The sequence below is a fragment of the Dendrobates tinctorius genome, unplaced genomic scaffold (assembly GCF_039654945.1).
Source record: "Dendrobates tinctorius isolate UK_male_01 unplaced genomic scaffold, ASM3965494v1 ptg000254l, whole genome shotgun sequence".
In the NCBI taxonomy this organism is placed as follows: domain Eukaryota; kingdom Metazoa; phylum Chordata; class Amphibia; order Anura; family Dendrobatidae; genus Dendrobates; species Dendrobates tinctorius.
Window position 1 is genome coordinate 12,056,352 of NW_027361921.1, and position 21,115 is coordinate 12,077,466.

At 40.4% G+C, this 21,115-nt stretch overlaps 1 protein-coding gene across 4 annotated transcripts in view; it reads left to right on the forward strand.

Annotated features, from left to right (window-relative positions):
- Nucleotides 1-21,115, forward strand: part of STAT1 (signal transducer and activator of transcription 1) — a 630,302-nt gene that overhangs the window by 245,575 nt on the left and 363,612 nt on the right. For all 4 annotated transcript variants that reach the window (XM_073558164.1, XM_073558167.1, XM_073558166.1 and 1 more), the window contains exon 10: nucleotides 10,259-10,351. In XM_073558164.1, coding sequence (XP_073414265.1) covers nucleotides 10,259-10,351 — 93 coding nt within the window. The remainder of the gene's footprint in view (nucleotides 1-10,258; nucleotides 10,352-21,115) is intronic.

The window sequence follows — 21,115 nt, forward strand, 5'->3', positions numbered from 1 at the left end:
TTGACAAATCCCCCGGCCCGGATGGGATACACCACCGAGTACTGCAGGAATTAAGCACAGTCACAGATAGACCATTGCTTTTAATCTTTAACCCCTTCCTGACATCCGACGTACTATCCCGTCCATGGGACCCGGGCCCCTATGCCCATGGACGGGATAGTACGTCTACCGCGATCAGCGGCGCCTACATGGTGAGCGCCGCTGATCGCGGCCGGGTGTCAGCTGATTATCACAACTGACACCCGGCACAATGTGTCAGGGGCGGTCACGGACCGCCCCCGACACGTTAACCCCTTGCACACCGCGATCAAACATGATCGCGGTGTACCGGGGGTTAAAGGGAAGCATCGGCAGGGAGGGGGCTCCCTCCGTGCTTCCCTGAGCCCCCCACGGCAGCGCAATGTGCAGCGCTGCTGCGGGGGCCTCCTTTCCTGCAGGCCCCCGAATCCAAGATGGCGACGGGGGCCTGCAGGAAGCTGGCTTCCTCAGTGCCTGCAAAGCGCAGGCATGATGAAGCCTTCTGCACTGCCTGTGACAGATTGCTGATCTGTCACAGTGATCTGTGATGTCACAGATCAGCGATCTATCACAGGACAGTGATGTCCCACCTGGGACTATGTAATAAAGTTAAAAAAAATAAAAAAGAGTGTTAAAATAATTTTAAAAAAATCACCAAATAAATTAGAAAAAAAAAAAATATTCCCCCAATAAATCCATTTTTTGGAAATAAAAAAAAAACAATAAAAGTACACATATTAGGTATCACCGCGTCCGTAACGACCCGCCCTATAAAACTGTCCCATTAGTTAACCCCTTTAGCGAACCCCTTAAAAAATAAAAATAAAAACGAAGCAAAAAATAATGATTTATTATCATACCGCCAAACAAAAAGTGCAATAACGCGCGATCAAAAAGACGCATATAAATATCCATGGTACCGCAAAAAAACGAGCCGCCACACAGCATCATCAGCGAAAAAATAAAAAAGTTATAGCTCGCTGAATAAAGCGATGCAAAAATAATTATTTTTTATATAAAATATAGTTTTCATTGCATAAAACCGACAAAACATAAAAAAACGACCTAAATGAGGTATCGCTGTAACCGTTCTGACCCAAAGAATAAAACCGCTTTATCAATTTTACCGCACGCGGAACGCTGTAAACGCACCCCCCCAAAAGAAATTCATGAAACGCTGGTTTTTGTTCATTCTGCGTGACAAAAATCGGAATAAAAAGCGATCAAAAAATGTCACGTGCCCGAAAATGGTACCAATAAAAACGTCAACTTGTCCCGCAAAAAATAAGACCTCACATGACTCGGTGGGTCAAAATATGGAAAAATTATAGCTCTCAATATGTGGTGATGCAAAAACTATTTTTACAATAAAAAGCGTCTTTTAGCGTGTGACAGCTGCCAAACATAAAAACCGCCATAAATAGTAAATCAAACCCCCCGTTATCACCCCCGTTAGGGAAAAATAATAAAAAAAAAATGTATTTATTTCCATTTTTCCATTAGGGTTAGGGTTAGGGCTAGGTTCAGGGCTAGGGCTAGGGTTAGGGTTAGGGCTGAGATTAGGGTATAGGGGTGTTTTGGGGTTCGGGTTGGAGTTAGAATTGGGGGTTTCCACTGTTTGGGCACATCAGGGGCTCTCCAAATGCAACATGACGTCTGATCTCAATTCCAGCCAATTCTGAGTTGAAAAAGTCAAATGGTGCTCCTTCCCTTCCAAGCTCTGCCATGCGCCCAAACAGTGTTTTACCCCCACATGTAGGGTATCAGCCTACTCAGGACAAATTGCAAAACAATTTTTGGGGTCCAATTTCTCCTGTTACCCTTAGGAAAATAAAAAATTGGGGGCAAAAATATCATTTTTGTGGAAAAAAAATGATTTTTTTATTTTCACGTCCGAGCGTTACAAACTTCTGTGAAGCACATGGGGGTTCAAAGTGCTCACCACACATCTAGATAAGTTCCGTGGGGGGTCTAGTGTCCAAAATGGGGTCACTTGTGGGGAGTTTCAATAGTTTAGGTACATCAGGGGCTCTCCAAACGCACATGACACCCGCAGACCATTCCATCAAAGTCTGCATTCCAAAACGTCACTACTTCCCTTCCGAGCCCCGACCTGTGTCCATACAGTAGTTTTCTCCCACATATGGGGTGTCAGCGTACTCATGACAAATTGGACAACAACTTTTGGGGTCCAATTTCTCCTGTTACCCTTGGGAAAATGAAAAAATTGGGGACTAATTGATCATGTTTGTGGAAAAAATACGATTTTTTTATTTTCATGCCCGGGCATTATAAACTTCTGTGAAGCCCTTGGGGGTTCAAAGTTCTCACCACACATCTAGATAAGTTCCTTAGGGGGTCTCGTTTCCAAAATGGGGTCATTTGTGGGGGTTTCCACTGTTTAGGTACATTAGGGGCTCTCCAAAGGCAACATGACACCCGCAGACCATTCCATCAAAGTCTGCATTCCAAAACGTCACTACTTCCCTTCCGAGCCCCGACGTGTGCCTATACAGTAGTTTTCTCCCACATATGGGGTATCAGAATACTCAGAACAAATTGGACAACAACTTTTGGGGTCCAATTTCTCCTGGTACCCTTGGGAAAATAAAAATAATGGTGACTAAAAGATCATGTTTGTGGAAAAAATACCAATTTTTTATTTTCACGTCCGGGCGTTATAAACTTCTGTGAAGCACTGGGGGGTTCAAAGTTCTCACCACACATCTAGATAAGTTCCTTAGCGGGTCTAGTTTCCAAAATGGTGTCATTTGTGGGGGGTTTCCACTGTTTTGGTACATCAGGGGTTTTCCAATCGCGACATGATGTCCGATCTCAATTCCAGCCAAAAACGTCAAATGGTGCTGCTTCCCTTCCGAGCTCTGCCATGCGCCCAAATAGTGGTTTACCCCCACATGTGGGGTATCAGAGTACTCAGGACAAATTGCACAATAACTTTTAGGGTCCTGTTACCATTGGGAAAATAAAAATTGGGGTGTAAAGATAATTTTTGTGGAAAAAATATGATTTTTTAATTGTACCGCTGTACGTTATAAACTTCTGTAAAGCCCTTGTGGGTTCAAAGTTCTCACCACATGTCTAGATAAGTTCCTTGGGGGGTCTAGTTTCCAAAATGGGGTCACTTGTAGGGGGTTTCCACTGTTTAGGTACATCAGGGACTCTCCAAACATGACATGGCGTCCGATCTGAATTCCAGCCAATTTTGCATTGAAAAAGTCAAACGGCGCTCCTTCCATTCTGAGCTCTGCAATGCGCCGAAACAGTGGTTCCCCCCCACATATCAGGTATCAGCGTACTCAGGACAAATTGCACAATAACTTTTGCAGTCCAATTTCTCCTGTTACCCTTGGTAAAATAAAAAAAATTGAACCTGAAGTATTTTTTTTGTGAAAAAAAGTTAAATGTTCATTTTTTTTTTAAATATTCAAAAAAATTCCTGTGACGCACCTAAAGGGTTAATAAACTTCTTGAATGTGGTTTTGAGCACCTTAAGGGGTGCAGTTTTTAGAATGGTGTCACTTTTGGGTATTTTCTATCATATAGACCCCTCAAAGTGGCTTCAAATGTGATGTGGTCCGTAAAAATAAAATGGTGTTGTAAAAATGAGAAATCCCTGGTCAACTTTTAACCCTTATAACTTCCTAACAAAAAAAATTTTGGTTCCAAAATTGTGCTGATGTAAAGTAAACATGTGGGAGATGTTAGTTATCAAATTTTTTGTGAGCCGTATCTCTATGATTTAAGGGCATAAAAATTCAAAGTTGGAAAATTGCAAAATTTTCAAAATTTTCGCCAAATTTCCGTTTTTCTCAGAAATAAACGCAAGTTATTTGAATGAAATTTTATCACTATCATGAAGTACAATATGTCACGAGAAAACAATGTCAGAATCACCGGGATCCATGGAAGCGTTCCAGAGTTATGACCTCATAAAGGTTCAGCGGTCAGAATTGTAAAAATTGGCCCGGTCATGAACGTGCAAACCACCCTTGGGGGTGAAGGGGTTAAAGATTCCATAATAACAGGGTCTGTACCACAGGACTGGCGTATAGCAAATGTGGTGCCAATATTCAAAAAGGGGACAAAAACTGAACTTGGAAATTATAGGCCAGTAAGTTTAACTGTTATGAATGAGTCACCGTAGGAGGCAAAAACAGAAATGCTAGCTAAGTCCAGAAAACCAGAGAAGTTGGCAGCTATCGGATTGCAGACCCCTGAACCTATCAACAACAACTAGCAGTAGCCGTGGGGGGTTCCTACGATGCCCTAGACCCCTCGATCACAGCCGGAGAACTGCCTAGCCTAAAGACAGAAAGGGAAATCTAAACTGCCTCAGAGCAGACCCCAAAGCAATAGGCAGCCCCCAACATATAATGATGGTGAAGCAAGAAGAAAAAACACTAACACAGATAGAAAGACTGAGCAAATGATGGGGCCCAAGCTAACTAGATAGGACAGGATAGGAAAGCTGCTGTCTGCAATCCGCGAAAAACCCTATAAAAATAAGAGCCAACAGACTGACAGGGAAAAAGGCCCTGAAGACGCTAGGCTTCAAAAAGACTATGTCAGTACTCAGGTATTTTCTGAAGACAGAGCAAACCGACAAAAAAAGAATTCAGCTTACCCCAGCAGGGAATGGCAGAATCCAGAAAAGCAAGGCAAACTAAAACCAAAACACAAATGCAAAAAGGCAAAGCAGAAAACTTAGCTTTTGAGGAGCAGGAATCCGACTGGTCTCCTAGAATTCCCCAGAGAAATCACCAGCGAGGCAGAACGGTGTCGGCTGCCTTATATCCAGTCAGAGATCCCCGTCGCCCAGTCATCCTCTCCCAGCTCAGGTGCTTGGTAATCAGCCTCACTACCTTCCTTCACCAGAAGAGGGAGTTCATCAGATCTCAATGGTGAAGGGGAAAATGAACTCATAACATTTAACCTTAACTGGGTAAAATCCTGGAGGGTTTTCTAAGAGATACTATACTGGAGTATCTGGAGAAGAATAACCTCATGACCCAATATCAACATGGGTTTACAAGGGACCGTTCCTGTCAGACTAATCTAATAAGCTTTTATGAAGAGGTAAGTTCCGGACTGGACCAAGGGAATGCAGTGGACGTGGTGTACATGGACTTTTCAAAAGCTTTTGATACGGTGCCACACAAAAGGTTGATACATAAAATGAGAACAATGGGGATGGGGGAAAATATGTGTAGGTGGGTTAAGAGCTGGCTCAGGGATTGGAAACAAAGGGTGGTTATTAATGGAGCACACTCGGACTGGGTCACGGCTAGCAGTGGAGTACCACAGGGGTCAGTTTTGGGCCCGCTTCTTTTTAACATATTTATTAATGACCTCGTAGGGGGCATAGAGAGTAGAATTTCAATATTTGCAGATGACACTAAACTCTGCAGGGTAATCAATACAGAGGAGGACAATTTTATATTTCAGGAGGATTTATGTAAACTAGAAGCTTGGGCTGATAAATGGCAAATGAGCTTTAATGGGGATAAATGTAAGGTCATGCACTTGGGTAGAACGAACAAGATGTATAATGTGCTTAATTGTAAAACACAGGGCAAAACTGTCACTGAAAAAGACCTGGGTGTATGGGTGGACGACAAACTCACATTTAGTGGCCAGTGTCAGGCAGCTGCTGCAAAGGCAACTAAAATGTTGGGATGCATTAAAAGATGCATAGATGCTCATGAGGAGAACATAATTTTACCTCTATATAAGTCACTAGTGCGACCACACTTAGAATACAGTGTACAGTTCTGGTCTCCGGTGTATAAGAAAGACATAGCTGAACTGGAGCGGGTGCAGAGAAGAGCGACCAAGGTTATTAGGGAACTAGGGGGTCTGCAATACCAACACAGGTTATTAGACTTGGGGTTATTTAGTTTGGAGAATCGAAGGCTTAGGGGTGATCTTATTACAATGTATAAATATATGCGGGGACAATACAAAGACCTTTCTAGTGATCTTTTTACTCTTAGACCTGTGACGGGGACAAGGGGCATCCTCTACGTCTGGAGGAAAGAAGGTTTAAGCATACTAGCAGACGCGGATTCTTTACTGTAAGAGCAGTGAGACTATGGAACTCTCTGCCATATGATGTTGTAATGAGTGATTCCCTACTAAAATTTAAGAAGGGACTGGATTCCTTTCTTGAAAAGTATAATATTACACGGTATATACACTAGTTTCCTTAATATTGCGTTAATCCAGGGAGCTACTCTGATTGCCGTATGTGAAGTCGGGAAGGAATTTTTTTCCCCAATGTGAAGCTTACTGTTTGCCACATGGGTTTTTTTTTTACCTTCCTCTGGATCAACATGTTAGGGCAGGTTAGGATAGGATATGGGTTGAACTAGATGGACTTAAAGTCTCCCTTCAACCTTAATAACTATGTTACTATGTAAGTGTTTGAGTAAACACAGAAGTGGGATGCTATCCTGATTATGGCGTTATCGACACTCACCATCTTGGTTGATTCCTTAAAGTTCTGTAGAACCTCACAGATTTCAGACATCTATGCCCACTCGTCGGTTGTTATTTGCGGAGGCTGACCGGTATACCGACATGCATGTTGCAGCTGGTATTCAACTACTGCCCTCTGCAGCTTACATAACCTTGTCAACATTTGTAATGTGGAGTTCCAGCACATCATGACAACCGGATCACCAGACCTAGGAAACTTGCTGATCATGCTCAGTGCATGATGAGCAAGTTTGTCTGTCAGTGCAGAGCTGATTGTTTCTACAGCATATGGAAGAATGCTGTACAAGCGGATCAGCCTGCAAAAAATGATTGTCCCATAGTGGGACAAAGTAAAAAAGTAAAAAAAAAAAAGTAAAAAAATATGTATTTTTAAATAATTGTAAAAATATTTTTTCAAGCATCAAAAGTAATAAAAAAAAATTAAAAATATTGTATCTCTAAATATTTGAATGAAAAAAAAAATTTAAGTTCACATATTTAATATCTCCGCGTCTCCTACGACCCGACCTATAAAAATGTCTTACTAGTTAACCCCTTTATTGAGCACCATAAAAAAATATAAAAGCAAGGCAAAAAAAATGCTTTATCATCATACAGCCTAACAAAAAGTGGAATAAAACGCAATCAAAATGACAAATATGTAAATAAACATGATACAGCTGAAAACGTAGTCTTGTCCCGCAAAAAATAAGCCACCGTACAGTTCCATCAGCAGAAATATAAAAAAGTTAGAGCTCTCAGAATAAAGCACTGCAAAAATAGTTATTTTTTCTATAAAATAGATTTTATTCTATAAAAGCGCCAAAACATAACAAAACGATATAAATAAGGTATTGCTGTAATCATACTGACCCGACGAATAAAACTGCCTTATCAATTTTACCACACACAGAAGGGCATAAACCCCCACACCCAAAACAAATTCCTATGTCCCAGAAATTGGAATAGAAAGTGATTTAAAAATGACATGTCCCCGAAAATGGTACCAATAAAAACATCAACACTTCCTGCAAGAAGTAAGAACTCAGATGACTCAGTGGGCCAAAATATGGAAAAATTATAGCTCTCAAAATGTGGTGATGCAAAAACTATTTTTTTGCCATAAAAATTGTCTTTTAGTGTGTGACAGCTGCCAAACAGAAAAACCTGATATAACTCTGGTATCGCTGTAATCTGACCGATCAAAATAATTAAGTCACCTAATCACTTATACCGCATGAGGTACGGCGTAAAAAATAAATAAAACCAATTCTTTACATGCTGTTGAATTTTTCATTCTGCTTCCCAAAGATTGCAGTAAGGCTTGGCGCACATTTATCTTGCACTTTGCATTGAGCTCTTACATCGGGGTTTTTGTGTAAATCTCTGAAATATGTGATTCAGACATAACCTCTGTCGAAAGATTCCCTATAATGAGGCAGATGGAGGCACTGTGGATGCTGTTTGACCTGTGATCTGGCGGGGTCTATCGTTTTAGGATTGCATAAAAGTGCTGACGACCACAGTTTTGTTCACTTCTGAAAAAAAGGACACAGCTGGACAGAGGCCAGATGGAGTCCAGAGTAACTCTGCTGCCTCATTATAGTGAATGGATTGCAATTTTCACTCGGCAACGTTCATTGCTGCTTGTTTTTGGAAAATACCCAAGGAGTCAAAATCGTCACTATACTTGTAGATAAATTCCCCAAGGGATATAATTTCCAAAATGGGGTCACTTGAGGGGGGATTCTGTTCTTCTAGCAATTAGGGGCTCTGTATATGGAGTGCACAAACTGTTCTCAGAAAATCTGCGCTTCAGGAGGCAAATAGCGCTCTGGTCCTCTCGAGTCTCTCCATATGGCTAAGTAGCCACATATGGGGTATTGCAACTTTCGGTAGAAATTGTGGGACTTATTTTGGTGCCATTTTTACTAATTTCTTCTGTGAAAATGTAAAATCTGGGGCTAAAACAAAATTTTGGTGGTAAAAATGTAGTTATTTTTTCTTCACTGCCCAATTGTATAAAATTCTGTGACACACCCATGTGCCAATATGATCACTGCACCCCTAGATGAATTCATTGAGAGATTTAGCTTGCAAAATGGCATCACTTTTGGGTGATTCTGCTGTTCTATCACCTCATGGGCTCTCGCAGTGGGTCATGTCACCTGCAAACCATAATAGTAAAATGTGGAGCTCCTTGCCTTCTGAGCTTTGCACTGTGCCTGAAAAATATTTCCCGATTACATGTAGCGTATTTGCGCACTCAGGAAAAAATGGACCTCAGTTTGTTGTAAAAAAAAATTCCTATTAGCCCTTACAAAAAGTAAAAACTTGGGGCTAAAACAGCATTTTATTGGTAAAAATGTAATTTTGTTTTCTTTCTTCACTGCTCAGTGAAACCCGTCTGTCCCACCTAAGGTGTAAATTCCCAGAAAACAGGAACCGCACTAATTGAAAACTGCATAAAAACATGTATTTTATTATTCAATTAAAAATCAAACAAAAAACAAACTGATGAAACCTCCGTTGTGGAACACAAAAAGAGGCTATATACTCCTATAAACAATGAATAATAGTGCAAAACTGGAGATCCAAAAATGTGTTTCCAATTAGAAATCACTAACCGCTGATATTATAGTTACGGTAACATGTTGTAAAATAGCCTAACATGGAAAAAATTGCATGTAGCCCGACAATATGTCATAGCTAAAGGGCTATGTCCAGCAAGGCATCCCATTAAATTAATATAAATCAGAGCATTCATAAATATAAATGAAATGTCTCTCCAAATCTCTGAGACTGCTGTGTAATTATCCTTGCATTAACAAGGAAGCAAGGGGCCCGACAAAAATCATAGCCTACGAACACCGCTTACAACAAGCGTGTGACAACTAGGTAGCAACATAGCCAGCGATCGGAGAGATGCACAATGGATGTATTAATAACTTACATGAATAGGGTATATGCCGCGTGTCCCTCACCCCACAATGGGTGATTTTTGTCGACTTTAAATGTTATGTGGTCCCTCAAAAAATGGTGTTGTAAAAATGACAAATCACTGGTCAACTTTTAACTCATAACTTCCTAACGAAAAAAATTTAAGTTCCAAAATTGTGCTGATGTAAAGTAAACATGTGGAAAATGTTTTCTTATTGAGTATTTTGTGTGAGATTTAAGGGCATGAAAATGAAAAGTTGGAATTGTGAAGTTTTCAACATTTTTCCAAATTTCTGTTTTTTTTTTCCACGAATAAACAGAAGTCATATCAAAGAAATGTTACCACCATCATAAAGTACAATATGCCACGAAAAAAACATTCTCAGAATCACCAGGATTCATTAAAGCGTTCCAGAGTTACTACCTCATAAAGAGACAGCGGTCAGAATGAACTTTAGAACTCTGTATTTTGACCTTTATCTAGGCACTAAGGTTTTTGTGTATAATTTCATGGATTGCACTTGTAATTGTGTCATGTAAGAGCGTGAAACGTGCTCTCTTTCTTGCCCTGATCTACTTATGTACTAAATTGGAACTTGTACTATAGTGCTAAACCTTTTAAGGCTTTGGCTCTTGCATATTCATTATTATTTTTTTTTCATAAATGAAGTACCAAAGCCAATGTTTTTATTTTTCGCCTCATATATCAGTGCATTCAAGTTAGATGAGTTACAATTTTCAATGCCATTATGTTGTGCTTTATGTAACTTATTACCGTATATATTATTTTGTTTCACTACAGCTCTTTCGTGGTTGAGAGGCAGCCCTGTATGCCAACGCACCCACAGCGACCCTTGGTTTTAAAGACTGGCGTTCAGTTCACCGTGAAATTAAGGTATGGAATATTTCTCAAATTTAAAATCTACATTTTGTAGTTATTTCCATTAGATGTTTATGGAACTCACAACAGGTACTTTTTGGTCTGTTTTCTTAAAAAATGTATAGATTTGTAATGAATATCCCAATCTTTTATGAAATGACATTGGCAACAGAGATCTACCCATTATAAGTGTTTTTTTATGAGTTTCATTATGAATTTAATTTACAGGGAACCCTGTTACTTGATTTATACTACCCAAACCATGGATACCCAACCATCATACCGCCGAACAAAAAGTGCAATAACACGCGATCAAAAAGATGGATATAAATAAATATGGTAACGCTGAAAACGTCATCTTGTCCCGCAAAAAACGAACCGTCATCAGCTAAAAAATAAAGTTATAGCTCGCAGAATAAAGTGATGCAAAAATATATTTTTTTTATATAAAATTGTTTTTATTGTATAAAAGCGCCAAAACATAAAAAAAAGCTATAAATGAGGCATCGCTGTCATCGTACTAACCCGAAGAATAAAACTGCTTTATCAATTTTACCACACACGGAACGGTGTAAACGCCCCCCCCCCCAAAAGAAATTCATGAAATGCTGGTTTTTGTTCATTTTGCGTCCTGGAAATCGGAATAAAAAGCGATCAAAAAAAGCCATGTGCCCAAAAATGGTACCAATAAAAACATCAACTCATCCCACAAAAAATAAGACCTCACATAACTGTGGGTCAAAATATGGAAAAATTATAGCTCTCAAATGTGGTGATGCAAAAACAAATTTTTGCAATAAAAAGCGTCTTTTAGCGTGTGACAGCTGCCAAACATATAAACTTACTATAAATAGTAAATCAACCCCCCCCTTTATCACCCCCTTAGTTAGGGAAAAATAATAAAATTAAAAAAATTTATTTCCATTTTCCCATTAGGGTTAGGGCTAGGGTTAGGATTAGGGTTAGGGGTGTGTTGGGGTTAGGGTTGGAGTGGGGGATTTCCACTGTTCAGGCACATTAGTGGCTCTCCAAAGGCGACATGGCGTCTTATCTCAATTCCAGCCAATTGTGCGTTGAAAAATTCAAACTGTGCTCCTCCCCTTTCAAGCTCTGCCATGCGCCCAGACAGTGGTTTACCCCACATATGGGGTATCAGCCTACTCAGGACAAATTGTACAACAACTTTTGGGTCTAATTTCTCCTGTTACCCTTGGGAAAATAAAAAATTGAGGGCAAAAAGATAATCTTTGTGGAAAAAAAATTTGATGGTTGGAGCTGCAGGACAGTGAAGCAGCTAGCTGGGTGACAGTTAGAAGGCAGGGTAGAGGGAAGAGCACCAGGGAGGCTAGTCCTGATCTGGCACAACCCAATAAGTTTGCTAAGTTGGCAGATGAGGGGAGTGTTAGTGCAGGAGTAGCACTGCTGCAGCAAGGCATGTCCTCTGAAAGCTGGAGGAGTGTCTGCTTCAGTAAGGAGGGAAATAGGAGAGCAGGGCAGGCAGACAGGTTCTGGTAGTGGGAGACTCCATTATTAGGGGAACAGATAGGGCAATCTGTCACAAAGACAGGGATCGTCGAACGGTGTGCTGCCTACCTGGCGCTCGAGTCCGACACATCGCTGATCGGGTTGACAGATTACTGGAAGGGGCTGGTGAGGATCCAGCGGTCATGGTGCACATTGGCACAAATAACAAAGTTAGAGGTAGGTGGAAGGTCCTTAAAGATGATTTCAGGGAATTAGGCTGTAAGCTTAAAGCAAGGACCTCCAAGGTGGTATTTTCGGAAATACTTCCTGTACCACGTGCCACGCCAGAGAGGCAACGGGAGATTAGGGAGGTTAATAAGTGGCTCAGAAATTGGTGTAGGAAGGAGGGGTTTGGGTTCCTGCAGAACTGGGCCGACTTCTCAGTTGGCTATAGGTTCTACGCTAGGGACGGGCTGCACCTCAATGGGGAGGGTGCAGCTGTGCTGCGGGAGAAAATGGCTAGAAGGTTGGAGGAGTGTTTAAACTAGGGACAGGGGGAGGGTATTCCTTTTATAGGAGGGGAAGGCAGTGCAGATAGAGACCTGGGCACAAATAATGACATTGGCGGTGGGGGTGGCATGGGGGGTGGGGTTAGAACAGTTAATAATTTAAGAAAGAATAGAGGTACAGAGAGATACATAAAGTGCATGTATACTAATGCCAGAAGCCTCGCCAACAAAATGGAGGAATTGGAGTTAATGTTGTTGAAACATAATTATGACATGGTGGGGATATCTGAGACATGGCTGGACTAGAGCCATGACTCGTCGGTTATTTTACAGGGCTATAGTCTGTTCAGAAATGACCGTACAAATAAGCGAGGGGGAAGCGTGTGTTTATATGTAAAATCATCCTTAAAACCCATCCTGCGTGATAATATATATGAATCTAATGAAAATGTAGAGTCCCTGTGGGTAGAGATAAGGGGAGGGGGGAAAAATAATAAATTACTGATAGGGGTTTGTTATAAGTCTCCAAAAATGATGGAAGCAACAGAGAATATCCTCATAAAGCAAATAGATGAAGCTGCGACTCAAGGAGAAGTCATTATTATGGGGGACTTCAACTACCCTGAAATACATTGGGGAATCGAAACCTGCAGTTCCAGCAAAGGTAATAGGTTTTTGACAACTATGAGAGACCATTACCTTTCACAACTGGTTCAGGACCCAACAAGAGGGGGGGGGCACTGCTAGACCTAATATTAACCAACAGGCCAGACCGCATATCAAATGTAAGGGTTGAGGGTCACTTGGGTAATAGTGATCACAAATTAATAAGTTTTCATGTATCCTTTAATAATATGTGTAGTAGAGGGGTTACAAGGACACTAAACTTCAGGAAGGCAAATTTCCAACGGATGAGAGATGATCTTGGTGCAATTAACTGGGAAGATATCCTGAGACATAAAAATACACAAAGAAAATGGGAGACGTTTATTAGCATCATGAATAGGACCTGTGCACAATATATACCGTATGGGAATAAACATGCTAGAAATAGGAGGAAACCACTATGGCTAAATAGAGCTGTAAGGGGTGCAATAAGAGATAAAAATAAAGCATTTAGAGAATTAAAGCAAGTAGGTAGTGATGAGGCATTAAATAAATACAGAAAATTAAATAAATTCTGTAAAAAGCAAATCAAACAGCAAAGATTGAGACAGAGAGACTCATTGCCAGAGAAAGAAAAAATAATCCCAAAATATTCTTTAACTACATAAATAGTGAGAAACTAAAAAATGATAGTGTTGGCCCCCTTAAAAATAGTCTGGGTGAAATGGTGGATGAGGATGAGGAAAAAGCCAATATGCTAAAAATGACTTTTTTTCAACAGTATTTGCACAAGAAAATCCCATGACAGATAACATGATCAGGGATAAAAATTCTCCATTAAATGTCACCTGCTTAACCCAGCAGGAAGTACGGCGGCGTCTAAAAATCACTAAAATTGACAAATCCCCGGGCCCGGATGGGATACACCCCCGAGTACTGCAGGAATTAAGCACAGTCATAGATAGACCGTTATTTTTAATCTTTAAAGATTCCATAATAACAAGGTCTGTACCACAGGACTGGCGTATAGCAAATGTGGTGCCAATATTCAAAAAGGAGACAAAAACTGAACTTGGAAATTATAGGCCAGTAAGTTTAACCTTAACTGTGGGTAAAATCCTGGAGGGTTTTCTAAGAGATACTATACTGGAGTTTCTGGAGAAGAATAACCTTATGACCCAATATCAACATGGGTTTACAAGGGACCGTTCCTGTCAGACTAATCTGATAAGCTTTTATGAGGAGGTAAGTTCCGGACTGGACCAAGGGAATGCAGTGGATGTGGTGTACATGGACTTTTCAAAAGCTTTTGATACGGTGCCACACAAAAGGTTGATACATAAAATGAGAACAATGGGGATAGGGGAAAATATGTGTAGGTGGGTTAAGAGCTGGTTCAGGGATAGGAAACAAAGGGTGGTTATTAATGGAGCACACTCGGACTGGGTCACGGTTAGCAGTGGGGTACCACAGGGGTCAGTTTTGGGCCAGCTTCTTTTTAACATATTTATTAATGACCTTGTAGGGGGCATAAAGAGTAGAATTTCAATATTTGCAGATGACACTAAACTCTGCAGGGTAATCAATGCAGAGGAGGACAATTTTATATTACAGGAGGATTTATGTAAACTAGAAGCTTGGGCTGATAAATGGCAAATGAGCTTTAATGGGGATAAATGTAAGGTCATGCACTTGGGTAGAACGAACAAGATGTAAAATTATGTTCTTAATTGTAAAACACTGGGCAAAACAGTCACTGAAAAAGACCTGGGTGTATGGGTGGATAACAAACTCACAATTAGTGGCCAGTGTCAGGCAGCTGCTGCCAAGGCAAATAAAATAATGGGATGCATTAAAAGAGGCATAGATGCTCATGAGGAGAACATAATTTTACCTCTATATAAGTCACTAGTGCGAACACACTTAGAATACTGTGTACAGTTCTGGTCTCCGGTGTATAAGAAAGACATAGCTGAACTGGAGCGGGTGCAGAGAAGAGCGAACAAGGTTATTAGGGAACTAGGGGGTCTGCAATACCAAGACAGGTTTTTACACTTGGGGTTATTTAGTTTGGGGAATCGAAGACTTAGGGGTGATCTTATTACAATGTATAAATATATGCGGGGACAATACCAAGACCTTTCTAATGATCTTTTTACTCTTAGACCTGTGACGGGGACAAGGGGGCATCCTCTACGTGTGGAGGAAAAAAGGTTTAAGCATACTCACAGACGCGGATTCTTTAGTGTAAGAGCAGTGAGACTATGGAACTCTCTGCCATATGAAGGAATTTCTTTCCCCAATGTGAAGCTTACTGTTTGCCACATGGGTTTTTTTTTTGCCATCCTCTGGATCAACATGTTAGGGCAAGTTAGGATAGGATTGGGTTGAACTAGATGGACTTAAAGTCTCCCTTCAACCTTAATAACTATGTTACTATGTTACTATCATTTTTTTATTTCTATGGCTCTATGCTATACACTTCTGTGAAGCCCTTGGGGGTTCAAAGTGCTCTACAAACATCTAGATAAGTTCCTTGTGGGGTCTATTTTCCAAAATGGGGTCACTTGTGGGGGTTTTCCACTTTTGAGGCACATCAGGGGCTCTCCAAACGTGACATTACACCCGCAGACCATTCCATCAAAGCCTGCTTTCCAAAACGTCACTACTTCCCTTCCGAGCCCTGACATGTGCCCAAACAGTAGGATACTTTCACATATGGGGTATCAGCGAACTCAGGACAAATTGGACAACAACTTTGGGGTCCAATTTCTCCTGTTACCCTTGGGAAAATAAAAAAATTGGGGAGTAAAAGATCATGTTTGTGTAAAAAATATTTTTTTATTTTCATGCCCGGGCGTTATAAACTTGTGTGAAGCACTTAGGGGTTAAAAGTGCTCACTACAATTCTAGATAACTTCCTTGGGGGGGTCTAGTTTCCAAAATTGGGTCACTTGTCTGGGGTTTCCACTGTTCAGGCACATCAGGGGCTCTCCAAATGCGACATGGCGTCCGATCTCAATTCCAGCCAATTTTGCGTTGAAAAAGTCAAACAGCGCTCCTCCCTTCTGAGCTCTGCCATGCGCCCAAACTGTGGTACTCAGAACAAATTGCACAATAACGTCTGGGGTCCTGTTTCCCTTGGGAAAATAAATATCTGGGGTAAAAATTTCATTTTTGTGGAAAAAAATTATTATTTTTTTAATTTTACGGCTGTACGTTATAAACTTCTGTGAAGCCCTTGGGGGTTCAAAGTTCTCACCACACATCTAGATAAGTTCCTTGGGGGTCTAGTTTCCAAAATGGTGTCATTTGTGAGGGGGATTTCCACTGTTTAAGCACATCAGGGGGTCTCCAAACGTGACATGGCATCCAGTCAATTCTCCGTTGAAAAAGTCAAATGGCGCTCATTCCCTTCCGAGCTCTGCCATGCCCAAACAGTAGTTTACCCCCACATATGGGGTATCAGTGTACTCAGGACAAATTGCACAATAACTTTTGGGGTCCTGTTTCCCTTGGGAAAATAAAAATTGGAGGTGAAAAGATCATTTTTTGGAAAAAATGATTTTTTAAATTTTACGGCTGTACATTATAAACGTCTGTGAAGCCCTTGGGGGATCAAAGTTCTCACCACACATCTAAATAAGTTCCTTGGGGGTATAGTTTCCAAAATGAGGTCACTTGTGGGGGGGTTTCCACTCTTTAGGCACATCAGGGGCTCTCCAAACGCAACATGGCATCCGATCTCAATTCCAGCCAGTTTTGCGTTGAAAAAGTTAAACGGCGCTCCTTCCCTTCCGAGCTCTGCTATGCGCCCAAACATTGGTTCCCTCCACATATCAGGTATCATCGTACTCAGGACAAATTGCACAATAACTTTTGCGGTCCAATTTCTCCTGTTACCCTTGGTAAAATAAAAAAAAAATTGGACCTGAAGTAATTTTTTTGTGAAAAAAAGTTAAATGTTCATTTTTTTTAAACATTCAAAAAATTCCTGTGAAGCACCTGAAGGGTTAATAAACTTCTTGAATGTAGTTTTGAGCACCTTGAGGGGTGCAGTTTGTATAATGGTCTCACTTTTGGGTATTTTATATCATATAGACCCCTCAATGTGACTTCAAATGTGATGTGGTCCCTAAAAAAATGGTGTTGTAAAAATGAGAAATCGCTGGTCAACTTTTAACTCTTATAACTTCGAAATTGCTGGTCAACTTTTAACCCTTATAACTTCCTAACAAAAAAATGTTGTTCCAAAATTGTGCTGATGTAAAGTAAACATGTGGGAAATGTTACTTATTAAGTACTTTGTGTGCCATATCTCTGTGATTTAAGGGCATGAAAATTCCAAGTTGGAAAATTGTGATATTTTCAAAATTTTCGCTAAATTTCTGTTTTTTTTCACAAATATACGCAAGTTATGTCAAAGAAATTTTACCACTAACATGAAGTACAATATGTCACGAGAAAACAATGTCAGAATCACCAGGATCCATTGAAGTATTCCAGATTTATTACTTCATAAAGGGACAGTGGTCAGAATTATAAAAATTGGCCGGTCATTAACATGCAAACCACCCTTTGGGGTATAGGGGTTAATATCTTGTTAGTCACGTTACCAGACCCCAGACTCGAATCATGGGCTGGGCGGCCGAACGTGAGTACCTGTGATATTATCTCATTGACCGTCTAAGATCGGAACCAGGGCAGTTGCTCGGTGTTAATATGTCACCCCTCTACACTGTTCTGACAGCCCCTGTGCAGTTTGGTATCATTATGACTAGACACTAGACACACCTTCTAGCTTGGTTGGACAATATACACAAATACATAGAAAATCAGGGAATATTCAAACAATCAAAAGAGTAAAGCAGAGAGACAAAGCAGATAAGGCAGACAAGTAAGGAAATCGTGCCCAGCGTGGGTTTTTGGTGCTAGGACTTATCAGTCACTATGCCCGAGCCTGACAGCTGACTGACCTTTATCTCAGCATGGAGACACTAGAGGGTTATAGGTAAGATAAATGATTTTCTTACCTAGTAGGAGGTGCACTCTCCACCCTCGAAGGGTCTGTTCTAAGATTGGAGGTCGTGTTTGCGGCTGGTCATCTCCTAACTTTCATCCTAGCCCCATGTTTGGGCGCAAAATGTTAGCGCATGCAAGATGTATGTTTTGTCATCTTAATGGTCTGCTGCCAAATTGTATATGAGAGGTTTATGGCCGGAGAAGTCAGAGGACAAATGCAAGGAGTTGTGTCTCCAATGATTTCTGATTTTATTGGCCAAAGATGCACAGTATTTATAGAGAGAAATAAGGTACTTTGCACACATTACCTTATTGCCTTTATCTAATAATTACCGTATTACAAGTCATTGATTACCGTTGCCCACATGTCTTTATCTTTATTACTATAAGGATCATTACTCTAATGGTTAATCAATTAGGTTGGGCTGACATCTGTCTTTGCACGCAGCATATTGATCTTTGGTTTATATGAGGGGTGTGGGGACTGATAATAACTTCATAGTACAGTTACCTTTAGTATTATTCATTCTTGATAAGCGCAATGGATTATACAATGACCTGAAAGTCTATTTGAATGTTTCTGTAATTTGGTGACAGGAGTGAATCAGAGCACATGAAAATACATGATTTAATGCCTATTCAGCAAAGTGTCTATTTTGAATATCTTCATAATCAAATATCAAATTCAGTTAACACCTGGGTGCGCTGCTCCTTCTTATATTCAAATGTATTTCTGTCTTTTAGGCGCAAATACATTTAAACACTGTGGTGTCGGACAGGAGCAGCGCTAGTAAGTACCAGCTCTGATGTGCAACAGAGTGATGAGATCACAACATTGCTGACGTCATCACACTGCTGCCGACACCGATGCTCTGGGGGTAGAAACGATGCTGCCATTGGTAAGCGCTCCATCAAGGAACTGAATTTTGAATGCCTTATTTTTGTGAATGAGGTGAGTAGCGGGTTATTGTTACTGTGAGGGCATAAAATGAGGGTGACGTTTTTGAAAGGGGGCATAGTTTTTAAAGCCGTGGTGGTCGGAGGTACTTTATTCAGAGGGGCTTTATGCAGGAGATATTTTACAGAGGTGCAATGTGTATATGTGGGGGGGGGGTGATATTTTGCAGAGCGTTCGTGTTGGGGGATATTTTGGAGAGACACAGTATGGGGGGTATATTTTGCAGATAGGCAGTACCGGGGGGATATTTTGCAGAGGGGCAATGGGGAGGGAGATAAATTGCAGCGGGGCAGCATGCAGGGAATATTTTGCATAAGTGCAGTCCGTTGGGATATTTTGCACAGGCACAGTGTGCAGGAGACTTTTTGCAGAGGAGCTGTATGTGAGGAAATTTTTGCAGAGAGGCAATGTGGGGGGATATTTTGGAGAAGTATAATGTGGGGGGATATTTTTGCATGAAGCACAAGCAATTATTTATTCATGTTGGCAGTATGGGAGATATCTTTATTTGTGGGGTAGAATATTGATACTTAGATTAAAAATATCGTGAATCACTGCTGAAGTTCTGCGGAGACTAGCTCTGGGCATGAACTCTTTTCATGGTGCCTGTTATACATGGAGACAAGCAGTGATGGGAACAACTTTAATCAGAGAAGATGTCAAATTTAAGGTACTTGGATGTAATTGTTTATTTGTGATACTGACTTTGTCTCATCAGTACTATGGTTACTGTATGTTCTACAGTCTGCTGACATTTAGCAACTTCCAGTATCCATTGTTAAAGACACACTGGGAGTTGTAGGTTCATGCAAGACAGTTGTACATGGGGCTGATCTGAATTGCAAGTGATTGCTGTACTATGCTCAGGGATTTATTCATGCACTAAATGTGGTTCTGGCTCCACATTCATGTGCTGATGGTGGTTCTGATCTTGTGCACATGTAACAATCCAAAATTTGCAACATGACTATGTTCAAACTTAAAAATCCTCAAAATGAAAAGTAAATGAGCAAAATCTCTTCAGATCCTCCTCAAATACTCAAAATTTGGTTCTGATGATGTATTGATGTAAGTACCGCTCTACATTTTTTGCGGCCCTTGGGATTGGTTTAGTATGGCATAGTGGCCCTTGGACCAAAAGTGTTGTACACCCCTGCCTAGTCCCTGCTCCTGGAGCTTCAGGATAATGCTGTTATGTGGTACAGTATTAAATGCCTTTGTGAAGTCCAGATAAATCACATCAGCCGCATTGCCAACATCCAGAGTTGCACTTACCTCCTCATAGAAGTCTCCTTTATGTTGGTTAGTCACGACCTGTCTTTCATGAATCCTTGCTGGTTGTCAGTTACTTTATTATTCTCTGCAATATATTTCTGCAGGTTATTGTCACAATTTCTACATTGACTGTGACCAAGAAGCCCTCCTGGTATTTGACCCCTGACTGCCATGTTTCATGACTTGCCTGTGACTCAGTGTCACAGTCATCTCTTATAAGGCCTTCAAAAACTATGCACACCACTGATGACAGACTTACCGGATGATAGTTGCTTGGATGTTGACATTAATGAAAAGTGTACTTCGCAAAGGAGGGGTAAGACTAGAAGATGGAATAACAGATAATAATATATTTTAGCCTTTGTATTGGATCCATTTTTATACCTACTCCAAAACAGTGAAAAAAAAAAAGCAATGTATATAGAAATGTAATTTTATTAAGTCATAATATTAAAATATAAGAAACGATTAAAACCACATGAGGGTGGTTGTAAACCCTATTATAAAATGTAGGGATACCACTTACACAGCAAAATTAATGAAGGGCATAGTGACTAAATATCATAATAAGAAAAACACTTCCATAAAGATAGCCAATTATATGTAAAAAGTGTAAAAAAAATATCATAAACATTAACATAATAAAATATACACAAAGAGAAAGGAAGTGAGAAAGAATTATATATACCAGTAGTCAGAACCCTGTGAATCCAACGTACGTTTCGCCTTGTGGCTTTCTCAAGATACTCCTGTGCAAGTGGTATGCCTACATTTTGTCTCTTGGTTTCCCTCCACCCTCAAGTGGTTTTAATTGTTTCTTATATCTTAATATTATGACTTAATAAAATTACATTTTTATATATTTCTTTGAAATGATTTAGTCACTGTTTTGGAGTAGGTATATAGATTTTGATTTAGTGAGTATCCATACTTATGCAGGAAGTA